At 39.5% G+C, this 15420-nt stretch overlaps 1 protein-coding gene across 1 annotated transcript; it reads right to left on the minus strand.

Moving 5' to 3' along the window:
- Positions 1-682: 682 nt before the first annotated feature.
- Positions 683-1240, minus strand: LOC127898869 (uncharacterized). The gene has a single exon (XM_052431366.1). The coding sequence runs from the start codon at positions 1238-1240 to the stop codon at positions 683-685; it is 558 nt and encodes a 185-aa protein (XP_052287326.1).
- Between the last annotated feature and the right edge of the window lie 14180 nt (positions 1241-15420).

Genomic DNA, 15420 nt, shown 5'->3' on the forward strand with positions numbered 1-15420 from the left:
CAATTTGTCACTTTGGAAATTCCCTCCGAATTGCTTTCTAATTGGAAAAGAGAAGGTTATACCCATCTCCATCTTGGAGGAATCCGATTAATCCTTACCCTTCATGGGAGAAAAGGGTTACCGGTCACGGCTCGCATTGCTATGCTTGATACCCGGTTTAAACAATACCAATATGCTGTTATAGGCATTGTCCTTATAACTCGCCATGCAGGAAGTGTTTTACTCACCTTTTATCTAAATTTCAACCTTTCTCTTCAAGATCCCAATTTGCCCACAACCTTGAAAGTTCAAGTCCAAATTCAAGGTGCAAAACAAATTTCCTCTGCCAAAATAGCCACCTTACACCACCAACTGGTCTATAGGCTTCAAAATCATGCCTTAGATCTACCCACTCCAGAACACCACTCTGACACCCTCATGGTGTTAGCAGAATCAGACCAAATTCCCACCATCATCCAGATCCCAAGACAAATTCCCCGTCATGAACTCATCAAGCTTATGCCTTTGAATGGATCTCCAACTATGAACAGTTCCATAATAATGCAGCTCCAATTCAGACATCTGAAAGTATGTTTGAAAGACGACAAGATGGCACAGTCAGAATGACTTTTAAACCACCTCCAAGTGCTCCACAAGAGCCTCCTCGGCTCTCCTTTACCTATTCTTCCATGATCACAGCTGTTCAGACAGCCCAGGAAGATCTGCCCATAACAGGGATGAGATGATACTCAAATTTGTTGATGCCATTTTTTACCGCTAAGATTTCTTTGAACACGCTATGGTAATGCTTTTGTGTGTTAGAAAATTGTCCACTAGCGTAAGCGATAAAGTGTTCTTTGCTGTTGCTTTCTTCGAGGAGGATGGCACCCCATGATTCATCACTTGCGTCTGTCTGTAGTATGCGCTTTCCGTTAGTAATCAACTTTAAGGGAGGTGGATTTTGCGCAATTTGCTTGAGAGTAGTGACAGCAGTTGTATGGTCAGCATTCCATTCTGGGGGCTTCTTTTTCAATAAAGCCGAGAGGTGGCGAGTGTAGTGGTCCACATGTGGGATGAAATCACAGATGTAATTGATAATGCCGAGAAACTGTTGAACTTGCTTTTTGGAAAGTTGCTGATCTGGAAAGTGAAGCAACTCTTGGGCAACATGCTTTCCTAGCTGATAATGACCATCTTTTATTATCATACCAAGGAATTCAATATTGTTTGTAGCAATGGTACTTTTTTTGGCCAATAACATGATTCCATGACTTTAGATAATATCATAGAATTGAGTTAACAGCTGGTGATGTTCATCATGTGATCCTGAAAAAAGCAAGATATCATCAATGTAAATCAATGCATGATGCAGGATAGGCTGAAAGATGTTAACCATGGATTTTTGAAAAATGGATGGGGCAATTTTGAGGCCGAAGGGTAGGACTGTCCATTGGAAATGGGCATTTGGGATACAAAAGGCAGTTTTGTAACATTCAGAGGGTTCAATGCCTAATTGCCAAAAACCTGATTTTAAATCAAATTTTGAAAAGATCTGGGCATTTTTGAGAAAAGTAAACATGCTTTGTCGGCGAGGCAAAGGAAACTTGTCATCTTGCAAAAACATGTTTAATGGCTGATAGCCAATGACTAGGCGTTTCTTTCCTCAGACAATTTCAGAATGTTTTTCAACATAAAAGGCTTGGCAAGCCCATTGAGAACTTGTGGGCTCTATTAGACCTTGGGCTAACAGTTGTGAACATTCCTTTTGGGCTAGGAGTAAGTCGGAGGGACTCATTCCTGGATGAGTAGCTTTGGTCGGGTTAATGTCTTCATTGAGTTTGAAAGGTAACTTAATGAAGAAATACCGGTTTTTCCATAATGGAGTAGGATGGGTAAACTCATAATGGGACTCTGGACATAAATTCAAAAGTTTAGATGAAATATCCTGATAGGACTAGGGGGATTCAAATAAATTGTAGAGTTTAAGAATGGTTGTGAATGGTTTGAACATGGATTTGACTCGAATTCCAGTGGGAATGATTTGAAGGTGTTTGATTTGGTGAAGGATGTCAAAACCTAACAAGAAATCCTTATTAGGAAGGGTTGAATCGATAACCTTAGTCCAAATGACACAATTGGGGAAGATTTGAATACCAATAGGTTTTTTGGTAATCAAAGAGGTGGTGAATAGTTTGCTATTGACGGCTTTGAAATGGTCTTCAGACTCTGTCCAGTATTGTGATGGAAGAATATGTGGGTTTAGCATGCTACGTTGGGCGCCAGTGTCGATGAGACCAATGGCTGGGACGGGCCTTTGGAATTTTGAGGGCAAGATCTAGAGTTTGATGGAAGGTATAGGAACAGTAGTGTCGAGGGATAGTAACTGTTGGTGGAAAATCACTTGGGACTGATCACTGTCTGAATCATTAGAGGAGTTTTACAGTGCGAACACAGTTTCATCATTGGGTTCATCTTGTTCAGAGAAATAGAATTCTAGTTCATCCCTTTCGGGAGAGTAGTCTGTAGTGGCTTGGAGATGCTCAACTAGCCGAATAGATTTTTCCCGTTTGTTGGGATAATCTTTGGCGTAATGGCCTTTTCTCTTGCAGATGAAACATCTGCTTGATTTTCTCCGTTTAAAGTCTCTGGAAGAGGATGACTTCTTTCTGAAGAATCCGTAAGGCTTTCTGGATCTGCGAGGTCTGGATGAAAATTCTGGATTTTTGAATTTCCTAAAATGCCTGTTCTTCTTAGAACTGCAATCACAATACTTTTTCTTCTGACATTTGATATGCAAATAAGGCTTTTTGCAAGCACTCCGGAATGGTTCTTTATCTTTCAACAGTTCTTTGAAAAACTGTTTTTGTGCACAAAGTTTGTCAAGATAAGTTTTGGCAAGCTGGAAGATTTTACCGAGGGAGATGTTGTCAAGAGCAAGATTGGATGCGGTGAGTTGTCTCTGTATGTCTGGTTGGAGTTCGTCTGGAAGGGAAACTAGGAAGACATGCTTTAATGTTGGCTCATTGAATCCATTAAGCTTATAGAATAGCAAGGACATTCGTTTATAATGGAAGTCAAGATCCTTAGCATTGAGTGAGCAGCATTTCATGTTGAGACAGTCTCGGCGTGCAGCTTCAAACACTGCAGAAGGGTCTCCAAGGAATTGATCATGGATAACCGCAAGGGCACTCGAGACTTCTGGTAAAAGGTGAGTAAAACACTTCCTGCATGGAGAGTTGTAAGGACAGTGCCTATAACAACATCTTGGTATTGTTTAAACCGGGTATCAAGCATGGCAATGCGAGCTGTGACCGGTAACCCTTTTCTCCCATGAAGGGTAAGCATTAAGCGGATTCCTCCAAGATGGAGATAGGTATAGCCTTCTCTTTTCCAATTAGAAAGCAATTCGGAGGGAATTTCCAAAGTGACATATTTCTCAGCAGAGGTTGCTTGGAGAGCACATTGATCCAGGCAAGAAAACTGGATATATTCTTTAGGGTGTGGCCGTCTGGTAGAGATCAGGGTGCGAAGACTATGGGTAAAGGAACTGGGGCGTTTATATAGCTGGTAAGGGCTGATGAGAGGGTAGGAAGACTCACTGATTTGGCTGATTCAGGGATGTAGGAATATTCTACAAGGTTTTCGATCTTATTGGTGGTATGAGAAGTGCAAGATTTGGGTAAAGAAAGAGTAAAAGAAAGAGTAACAGCATTGGAAGAAACGAATGAAGTGGAAGCCATGAATAAGAAATCTCTCTGCTCCTGAAGGACTAGAAATCAAAGTAGAACAAAGAATTAAATCATACCATTTTGGTCATGAAAACTGATATTTAGAAAACATAGAAATTTTCAAGGACGGGTATGGTATCAGAGCAGAGAGATTTCTTATTCATGGCTTCCACTTCATCCGTTTCTTCCAATCTTGTTACTCTTTCTTCTACTCTTTCTTTACCCAAATCTTGCACTTCTCATACCACTAATAAGATTGAAAACCTTGTAGAATATTCCTACATCCCTGAATCAGCCCAAATCAGTGAGTCTTCCTACCCTCTCATCAGCCCTTACCAGCTATATAAATGCTCCAGTTCCTTTACCCGTAGTCTTCGCACCCTGATCTCTACCAGACGGCCACACCCTAAAGAATATATCCAGTCTTCTCGCCTAGATCAATGTGCTCTCCAAGCAACCTCTGCTGAGCAATATGTCACTTTGGAAATTCCCTTCGAATTGCTTTCTAATTGTAAAAGAGAAGGTTATACCCATCTCCATCTTGGAGGAATCCGATTAATCCTTACCCTTCATGGGAGAAAAGGGTTACCGGTCACAGCTCGCATTGCTATGCTTGATACCCAGTTTAAACAATACCAAGATGCTGTTATAGGCAATGTCCTTATAACTCTCCATGCAGGAAGTGTTTTACTCACCTTTTATCCAAATTTCAACCTTTCTCTTCAAGATCCCAATTTGCCCACAACCTTGAAAGTTCAAGTCCAAATTCAAGGTGCAGAACAAATTTCCTCTGCCAAAATAGCCACCTTACTCCACCAACTGGTCTATAGGCTTCAAAATCATGCCTTAGATCTACCCACTCCAGAACACCACTCTGACACCCTCATGGTGTTAGCAGAATCAGACCAAATTCCCACCATCATCCAGATCCCAAGACAAATTCCCCGACATGAGCTCATCAAGCTTATGCCTCTTGAATGGATCTCCAACTATGAACAGTTCCATAATAATACAGCTCCAATTCAGACATCTGAAAGTATGTTTGAAAGACGACAAGATGGAACAGTCAGAATGACTTTCAAACCACCTCCAAGTGCTCCACAAGAGCCTCCTCGGCTCTCCTTTACCTATTCTTCAATGATCATAGCTGTTCAGATAGCCCAGGAAGATCTGCCCATTACAGGGTTCAATTCTGAAGGCTACCATGTTTATCCAGCCAAGCAAAATGGTCATTTCCTATGGGATGCCCCTGGCTCCGGCATGTGTGACCCTAATTGTCCCTGCTGGGATGATTGGGAAAAAGACGATGATTATGCAACCACAAAGAAAAAGAAACCCAAAAAGAAAAAACCTCCAGCCTCATGCCAACCCTATGAACCCAAATCCCCACAAGATCCTCTACCTCCACCAGCTCCATTACCCATCTACAAAAAAGAACTCAAATAGATTGCAAAGCATTGCAAACCTAAGATTCCCTCTCTCATCCCACACTCAACACCTCTCGTCCAACCGCTAGCTTGTATGATGTTTTCTTCTACCTCTTCAGACTACTCTTCCTCATTTCCTCCTTTAGAAACTCACACAGATTCCCATCGAAATGTGGTATCTAAACCTTTTATCCCTTCAGCTATTACCTCAACTGGCCACCTCGAACCTCCCAAACCTTTTGAATCAGTCCTTAACTGGCAAACCCAAAATGCCAGAGCACAGAATGATACCTTGTTGCATATCAATTCAAAAGTTAAAAAAATCAGTTTACGAACTGAACAACTTGAGATGAAAGTTGATTCCATCACTACACAGATGCAGCAGATCCACCAAAATATCTTGTCTAGAATTGCTCAACTCGATTCCGAGTTACGAACCATGCTGGCCCAGCGCTATTCTGGCCCAGAATTTGATGAAAAGGAAAGGGAAATCAAACGCTTAAAAGCTGAGCTTGTTCAGATTGAATCTGACAAACAAAGACCTACCCTTTTTACCACATCGCCTCTTATCCCTTCCATAGGTCCCACTTCTCATCCATTTGCCTCTATACTTTCCCCCATTAAACAGTATGACCCTTCCAAGTTATTTGGCATGACTTATACCCTTTTTCGGGATAATCCATTGCCACCACCACCTAAACCTAAACCAAAGCCTAAACCACAACTACGACCCGTTACATTTCATCAGTCATCCATTTCCATCCCTGGCCAACAATCTCCTGGTTATACGCTGGCATCCCCGCCCGCACCTCCATCACCATCTTTATCCCAACCTCCTATTCAATCCAAGGATAAAGAACCTATGCACTAGTTTAGTGCCCAAGTCGACCTTTCATCTTCCCTCGATGACCAAACTTCTGATTCAAATCTAACTGTTTCTGATAGCTATACCGAAACTAACACAGAATCTTTAGCATCCACCAGTGACTCTGCAAAGTCCTATGCTGATATCACCAGAATCTTGATGGCTCAACCTGATCAGCCTGCCCAAGGCCAAACCTCTCATACAGAACCATATGTTGATATTCCCTCAGAAGTTGAAGAAGAAATGCCTGAATCTTTTGCCACAAACCAACCCCCTCCAGCCCAGGCCCAGCCCAATCCACCCAGTCAGAAATCGTCAAATGGTCCATGGTTCACATTTGATGATCTTCCATCTCATAAATGACGTGACTGCCTTAATGAAATGTCTGCTTGGATTGATCTCCAAATGCTAAGGCCAGGAGCAACAACTGAATCCGTCCTTAAAGAATATGCTACTCGTTTTACAGGTGCTCTAAGAGATTGGTTTGATTCATTAGGCCAATACAGACAATTACAATTTGTTCAATTACCAGAAGTCTCAAGTGCCCTTGCGGTTATCCATGATCAATTCCTTGGAGACCCTTCTGCAGTTTTTGAAGCTGCACGCCGAGACTATCTCAATATGAAATGCTGCTCACTCAATGCTAAGGATCTTGACTTCCATTATAAATGAATGTCCTTACTATTCTATAAGCTTAATGGATTCAATGAGCCAACATTAAAGCATGTCTTCCTAGCTTCCCTTCCAGACGAACTCCAACCAGACATACAGAGACACTCACCGCATCCAATCTTGCTCTTGAAAACATCTCCCTTAGTAAAATCTTCCAGCTTGCCAAAACTTGTCTTGACAAACTTTGTGAGCAGAAACAGTTTTTCAAAAAACTATTGAAAGATAAAGAACCATTCCGGAGTGCTTGCAAAAAGCCTTATTTGCAGATCAAATGTCAGAAGAAAAAGGATTGTGATTGCATTTCTAAGAAGAAAAGGCATTTTAGGAAATTCAAAAATCCAGAATTTTCATTCAGACCTCGCAGATCCAGAAAGCCTTACAGATTCTTTAGAAAGAAGTCATCCTCTTCCATAGACTTTAAACGGAGAAAATCAAGCAGATGTTTCATCTGCAAGAGAAAAGGCCATTACGCCAGAGATTATCCCAACAAACGGGAAAAATTTATTCGGCTAGTTGAGCATCTCCAAGCCACTACAGACTACTCTCCCGAAAGGGATGAATTAGAATTCTATTTCTTTGAACAAGATGAACCCAATGATAAAACTGTATTCGCACTGCAAAACTCCTCTGATGATTCAGACAGTGATCAGTCCCAAGTGATTTTCCACCAACACACTACTGTTCCTATACCTTCCATCAAACTCCAGATCTTGCCTTCAAAATTCCAAAGGCCCGTCCCAGCCATTGGTCTTATCGACACTGGCGCCCAACGTAGCATGCTAAACCCACATATTCTTCCATCACAATACTGGACAAAGTCTGAAGACCATTTCAAAGCCGTCAATGGCAAACTATTCACCACCTCTTTGATTACCAAAAAACCTATTGGTATTCAAATCTTCCCCAATTGTGTCATTTGGACTAAGGTTATCGGTTCAACCCTTCCTAATAAGGATTTCTTGTTAGGTTTTGACATCCTTCACCAAATCAAACACCTTCAAATCATTCCCACTGGAATTCGAGTCAAATCCATGTTCAAACCATTCACAACCATTCTTAAACTCTACAATTTATCTGAATCCCCCCAGTCCTATCAGGATATTTCATCTAAACTTTTGAATTTCTATCCAGAGTCCCATTATGAGTTTACCCATCCTACTCCATTATGGAAAAACCGGTCTTTCTTCATTAAGTTACCTTTCAAACTCAATGAAGACATTAACCCGACCAAAGCTACTCATCCAGGAATGAGTCCCTCCGACTTACTCCTAGCCCAAAAGGAATGTTCACAACTGTTAGCCCAAGGTCTAATAGAGCCCACAAGTTCTCAATGGGCTTGCCAAGCCTTTTATGTCGAAAAGTATTCTGAAATTGTCCGAGGAAAGAAATGCCTAGTTATTGACTATCAGCCTTTAAACATGTTTGTGCAAGATGACAAGTTTCCTTTGCCTCGCCGACAAAGCATGTTTACTTTTCTCAAAAATGTCCAGATCTTTTCAAAATTTGATTTAAAAACAGGTTTTTGGCAATTAGGCATTGAACCCTCTGAACGTTACAAAACTGCCTTTTGTATCCCAAATGCCCATTTCCAATGGACAGTCCTACCCTTCGGCCTCCAAACTGCCCCATCCATTTTTCAAAAATCCATGGTTAACATCTTTCAGCCTATCCTGCATCATGCATTGATTTACATTGATGCTATCTTGCTTTTTTCAGGATCACATGATGAACATCGCCAGCTATTAACTCAATTCTATGATATTGTCCAAAGTCATGGAATCATGTTATCGGCCAAGAAAAGCACCATTGCTACAAACAATATTGAATTCCTTGGTATGATAATAAAAGATGGTCATTATCAGCCAGGAAAGCATATTGCCCAAGAGTTGCTTCACTTTCCAGATCAGCAACTTTCCAAAAAGCAAGTTCAACAGTTTCTCGGCATTATCAATTACATCCGTGATTTCATCCCACATGTGGATCACTACACTCGCCACCTCTCGGCTTTATTGAAAAAGAAGCCCTCAGAATCGAATGCTGACCATACAACTGCTGTCACTACTCTCAAGCAAATTGCGCAAAATCTGCCTCCCTTAAAGTTGATTACTGATGGAAAGCGCATACTACAGACAGACGCAAGGGATGAATCATGGGGTGCCATCCTCCTCGAAGAAGTCAACAGCAAAGAACACTTTATCGCTTACACTAGTGGACAATTTTCTGACACACAGAAGCATTACCATAGCGTGTTCAAAGAAATCTTAGCGGTAAAAAATGGCATCAAAAAATTTGAGTATCATCTCATAGGACATCATTTCCTTATCCGTATGGACAGTTCAGCCTTCCCCAATATTCTTAATTTCAAAGGTAAAATTGTTCCCGAAAAGATGTTACTCAGATTAAAAATATTGGTTTTCCAAATATGATTTTTCGGTTAAGCATATAAAGGGATCCCAGAACCTCATCCCTAATATGCTCTCCCGACTCTCAAAACCAGAAAACCCTCTCACCTTGTTTTCCACAACATACCACTTTCCGATCATCTCCATGGCTACATCCCTACCCCCAGAAGCCCTCACCAAGAAAACTTTTCCCTTTGACTAAAACTTTTCTTCTGTCTTTGCCATCCAAGAGTTTGCAAGGAAAGCTATTTTTTGCTTCTTTATGAAAGCCTACCTTATAACAGACTCCTTTCCCTTTTCCACCTTCCACCCAGAAAGTCTATTCCTTACAGGTTTAACCCTCGCTCCATCCAGTGAAATCACTGAAAATGAGTTATGGTACATTTGGTGCCTAACTGTTCTTTATGCCACCAAGCTCATCCTACCAATCACTCCCACTTTGAACAATCTCCTTAATCCAGACAAAGCCACCTCTCTTACCTAGACATTACTTGAATGGTTCTCCCCAATACCATGGTGGAGAAAGAAGCTACAACAACTGTCAGAGATTTACAATCTTGAACGTATGCCTGCCTCTGAAGCACAACTGTTTACATCAGCATTTATCATTCATAGGCCATACTTCCAACATCCAGACACAAATCTCTTTTGGACTCAAGACCAGGTATATGAATGGTTTACTGCACCTCACCCAGCTGTCATTGACAATGAAATCTAATCCACCCTGCACAACTACCTTTGTCAATTAAACCACCAAACTCCGCCCCACAAAGACATCTTCCACACCTCCTTAGGTCCCCAACATGACCTCATCATGATCCCCACTCCATCCGCCATATGTAAACCAAAGTCTACAGGCATCATCATTAAAGAAGAACGACCAGACTACACTGACTTCTTTTACCAAGACTCCCAAGACCCATAGGAAGAATTCCTTCCCCTTAGCCAACATCTCCAACAGTTTCCACAGCCAACCATGTATGAACCCGGATCATCATCTCAACCCTCCAAAGTTGACAAGTCCGCTCAAATGCCAAGTCCCAAGTCCCAGTCATTACCCTCTAAACCAGGATACCGAAGAAATTGCCCTTATCCACCTTGCTGTGGTCCCCACTGTAAGCATCCAAAGTTCTCCAAAACCTTTTTCCCACCAACCTCTCGTGACACTAACCCCGATGAAACCGACAGCTCATCTGAAGACGACTACATGAATCTCCGCTCTCCATAAAGTAGTTTGTCTTGTTGTAATAATTATGTTTCACTTTATGCTTTTGTCTTGTATAATTATTAAAGTTTGCTTTTACTTTAAGCTTTACTTTTGTCAAAGGCATGCTTTAATTATTAAAGCCCACTTTGTCACTTTGTAATAATTAAAGTCGTGTGTCATCATGTATCTTTTACTTTTGCTTTTGTAAAAGATAGGGGTCTTATCCTATCTTCCCGAGAATTCTCCTATATAAAGAATTCTCCCCTCCCTAGTAAGATATAGAAGCTTTAAAAGAAATAAACTCTCGTGTGTTTCCAAATACTATGAATTTCTAAACTCTCTTCTCTCTCTGCAAATGAAGATCTAGAAAAAGAAAAGAAATAAAGAGTTAAATTTGTTCATTTTGAAACCTTAAGGAAGTATGCTCTGCACTTGCCTTCTCGTAAGGATCCTGTGCATCAGAAAACTTATGATGATTTCTTAAATGGTTTGGTACCCTGTTTTAAGACTAAGAAAAGTATGTATATCGGCTGGAAACCAGAACTTGCGGGCTACTAGCCCTAAGGACAGACTTTGTGCTGTCGTAGATTTGGTAGAACAACGCCACGTACAGCTGTTTTATTGCGCCTTCTATGGTATGCTTGGCTCTAATACCTATTCCTGAGGCATCACAATCAATCTCAAAAGTGCGATTAAAATCAGGTGATGCTAGAACAGGTGCAGAACATAACCTTTCCTTAAGATCAATGGATGTTTTATCATGTTCAACACTCCAAGTAAATGCAACATTCTTTTTAATAACATCAATAAGAGGTGTGGCAATAGTGCCAAAATCCTTAACAAATCGCCAATAAAAAATAGTTAAACCGTGAACCCTCCTTACCTTAGTGATGCTCTTAGGCATTGGCCACTCCCTAATAGCCATAACCTTATCTTGATCCATCTTTATACCATTTGCACTAACAACAAAGCCAAGAAAAACAACTTTTGCCCTGCAAAAAGTACGTTTCTTATAATTAGCTTACAACTTTTCTTTCCTCAAAACATCTAGCACACATCTTAAATGCTCAATATGCTCACTTATTGTACACTAGAATATCATCGAAGTAAACAACAACAAATTGACCTATTAATGCACGCAACACATAATTCATTAATCTCATAAAAATACTAGGTGCATTAGTAAGACCAAAAGGCATAATTAACCGTTCATACAATCCATACTTGGTCTTAAAGGCAGTTTTCTATTCATCACCTTCTTTTATGCGAATTTGGTGATAACCACTTTTTAAATCAATTTTAGAAAATAAACAAGCTCCATGCAATTCATCCTGCATATCATCTAACCTAGGAATGGGTTGGCGATACTTTATCATAATATTATTGATGGCTCGGCAATCAACATACATTCTCCAATTTCCATCTTTCTTTGGTACTAATAGCACTAGTACTACACATGGGCTCATACTCTCTCTCTCACGTATGCCTTGCTCATTAGCTCCATAACTTGTCTTTAAAGCTCTTTGGTCTCCTCGAGATTACTTCTATAGACTGGTTTATTCGGTATGACAACTCCTAGTACGAAATTGATCTGATGCTCAATGCCTCTAATGGGTGGTAAGCCAATAGGCATTTCCTTGAGAAAAACATCTTCAAACTCCTGTAACAAATAAGTAACAACACTAGGGAGAGGAGGGTTAGTGTCATCAAAGGTTAGATATGATTCTTTAAACATGAGCAAAAAACCATGAAATGCCTTACTTTATATGTTTTCCTAATCTCACCCACTCTTGCAAAGAAGCTCTTTTTTACTCTTCCCTCTTTCTCACTCTTTTCATTTCTCTCACTTTTAGCCTTATTCTCTTTCTTTTTCTTCTAAAAACTCTTGGCCTCACCTTTTTTATGTTGTCCTTTCTTTTTTCCTCATCTTCATTTGGTAATTGTAGACCTCTTTTGGTGTCAAAGGAATAAAAGCCACAGTTCTCTCATCCTTGACAAAGCTATATCTATTCCTAAACCTATCATGTGTCACCATCCTATCATACTACCATGGCCTCCCCAATAATAAATGCCCAGTACGTAAAGGAATACGTCATAAAGCACCTCATGATTATACTTTTCAATAGTAAATGTTACCAATCCTTGGTTAGCAAGGGCAACCCTAACTTTTCTACAAGGTTAGTACTAGATAAATTGGTGCAACTCCCACTATCTATTATCATAATACACACTTTGTTATTCATAATGCATCTAGTATGGAAGATGTTCTCTCTCTATTGCTCCATGTCATCAACACTCATTTGTGTACTCAAAGCACGCCTAGCAACCAAGGATTCACCTTTTGTAGGTTATTCAACGTCGTCATTATCACTAGCATTAATCAACTTTGGCATCTCTCTACCATCACTCTCATTCTCACTCACTACTTGCCCACTATCTTACATCACTATAACTCTCTTATTTGGGCACTGAGAAGCAATGTATCCAAAATCCAAAACACTTGAAGCACTTTATATCCCGATTCTTCTATGGTTTAGATTCAGCCTTAGACTTGTTTGTGCTACTGAAATCTTCTCTTGCCTTAGGTGGTTCAATCTTGATAGCTTTATTTCCTCTCTCATTACTACTCCACTTTAGTTTCCATGGTTTTGAAGACGCTAAAGTATATCTAGCCATACCCTTCCTCTTCAATTGCCTCTCCACCTTCATAGCCATGTGGACTATATCCTCCAACTCTATATAAATCTTTTTGTTCAACCCGATCAAAAATCATGCCATTGCAGCTTCCCTATCTTCTTCTACATTAGCCCTAATCATAGTAATCTCTATCTCTTTATAGTAATCCTCTACACTCTTCGACCCTTGGGTAAAGATTTGTAGCTTAATATATAGATCGCTAAGGTAATGACTAGGACCAAACCGCTTCCTTATAAGCACTCTCAACTACACCTATGTAGCTATAGGCCTCTCATAATTCCTCCTATTATTCACCCACTGATCCCACCAAATAATAGCATAGTCAGTGAATTCAACAACTACTAGCTTTACCCTTTTCCCCTCTAAATAATTGTTACAATCAAAGATCAACTCAACCTTCTTTTCCCAATCAAAGTAAGCCTCGGGGTCACTCTGTCCTTGAAACGAAGTGATGGTTACTTTGATTTTACCTAAATCCCTATCCTCGTCTTCTCTCATATACCCCCTCTCTTGTCTACCTCTTCTACATCTCACTCTATCCCTATGTACTTCGGATGCTCGATCAATACCATCATCTTCCCAAAATTCATTATCTGCCTCATATTCATCCATAGGCTCATATCTACACCTATTATTTCTCCCGTTATATCTTGCTTCATCTGAATACTCTCAATGGCAGCCCCAGGTTGCCTGAACTGACTTCCTATCTCTTCAAACCTCATATTTATCTTCTCAAATGTCTGGTGCATTGCTTTCAAAGTTAAAGTAAGGTCCACTGTGGAGGGTTATGCCTCACTTTTATCATTCATATTAGTTGTTTGACGTAAACTGTAAAGAGATGTTAGTAAAAAAATAGAGAAAAAATAATAAACCTCACAAACCCGACGCGTTTACACTCGTGTTTACACTCAAATAGGCTTTTATCAGAAGCTGTGCTCGCACACTCTTGCAATCAAATTCTTTAAGAACTAATGACTCTATCAAAGGAAAGCAACAAAGTATAATACCTCTAACAATCACAGTCCAAGAAACAAGAATAACAAAACAAAGAAACAAAGGAGATCACCAAATATAATTATTCTTATGATTATCATTTTTTTTGTAAACCCAAACTAATTGAAATTTGAATGAATTTAGGGAAAGGAATAGTTAAAATTTGTGGATTTAAAGAAAATAAACCACAAGTATGCAAAATTAATAAAAACAAAATCTAAAAATATTGTTCATGCAGCACTATTCATATATATAGAATACTAGAACAAGAATGAAAAATCTCAAACTAGAATGAGAAACAGTAAAGATAGATGAATCTGACCTTGATGCCTAAGCTCTGATACCAAATGATGAGAACCCCTCAAGATCTAGTTAGAAAAACCCACAACTAGATTGTTAAGAACCCAAGAAAGCCAATATGATTAGAATTTGGAAAAAAAAAATTAAACCCTTGAGAAGCCAAGTCTCAAGAACTCAACTTGCTAAATAAGGCACTACAAAGGTTAGCAACTCCTTTGATAAGTTGAAAGTTCTTTCAAGAACAAGTTGAGAAAATCCTCTCCAATGATATCAAAACTTAATATTGTCAAAAGCCTCTTCACAGAACATGAAACAGTGTTTATATAAGGTGGCTAACCCTAATTTAACTTACAAACATAAAAAAAATCCTAAAATTAAAACCTAGAGCCGCATAGGCCAAATGCAGAGCCACTGATTTTAAACCGACCGTAGCTTGGGTATATAATGTTGGATTTGGGCCCACAATGTACCGTTTCAAAGCTCTCGCGTAAGGAATGCATCTATGATACGAACCCCGTCAAGAATTAACGCGACCCTAATCAATTTAGTTCCCAAGATCGAATCTAAACCAAGAATGGAATGGAACCTCAACCCAATGCATATTGAAAGCACTAACCTTGGTATGTGAAGATGCCACAATCAGCTATGGATGGTCTGATTGATAAATCAAGAATTTGAATGCCACAGAAATCTGATAAGTTCAAAGAGTTCGTAAAGAACCAAAGAGAATTAACTCTCTCACCAATTGCATCAAAAACTTCTTTCTCTATTTATTGAATATGAGTACTTTATATAGGGTTGGTTACAAGAATTTTTGGAAATAAATCCTAACCCAAAAATCAAATCTGAATCTAAATCTTCCCTAATAGGAAAGAATCTAAATCAAATCAGAATCCTAATCTAAGTAAATAGGAAAGAATTTAAATTAAATCAGGATCCTAATTATCTTAAATGTCTTACATCAATTAAATGGAAACTAAGCGATTAAAATAGAAGTAACTGATTTGATTCCCTAATAGCCTCCTCAAGAAATAGGAAAGTATCTGAAAAAGGAAAATAATATATATTCCCGCCATAATGTTTAAGCCAACTCCCTATTTCATGAAAGTGAGTATTTGGAAACTTCCAAGAGCCTGAATCATGCATTTAT

Source organism: Citrus sinensis, chromosome 7 (assembly GCF_022201045.2).
Source record: "Citrus sinensis cultivar Valencia sweet orange chromosome 7, DVS_A1.0, whole genome shotgun sequence".
Taxonomy (NCBI): Eukaryota; Viridiplantae; Streptophyta; class Magnoliopsida; order Sapindales; family Rutaceae; genus Citrus; species Citrus sinensis.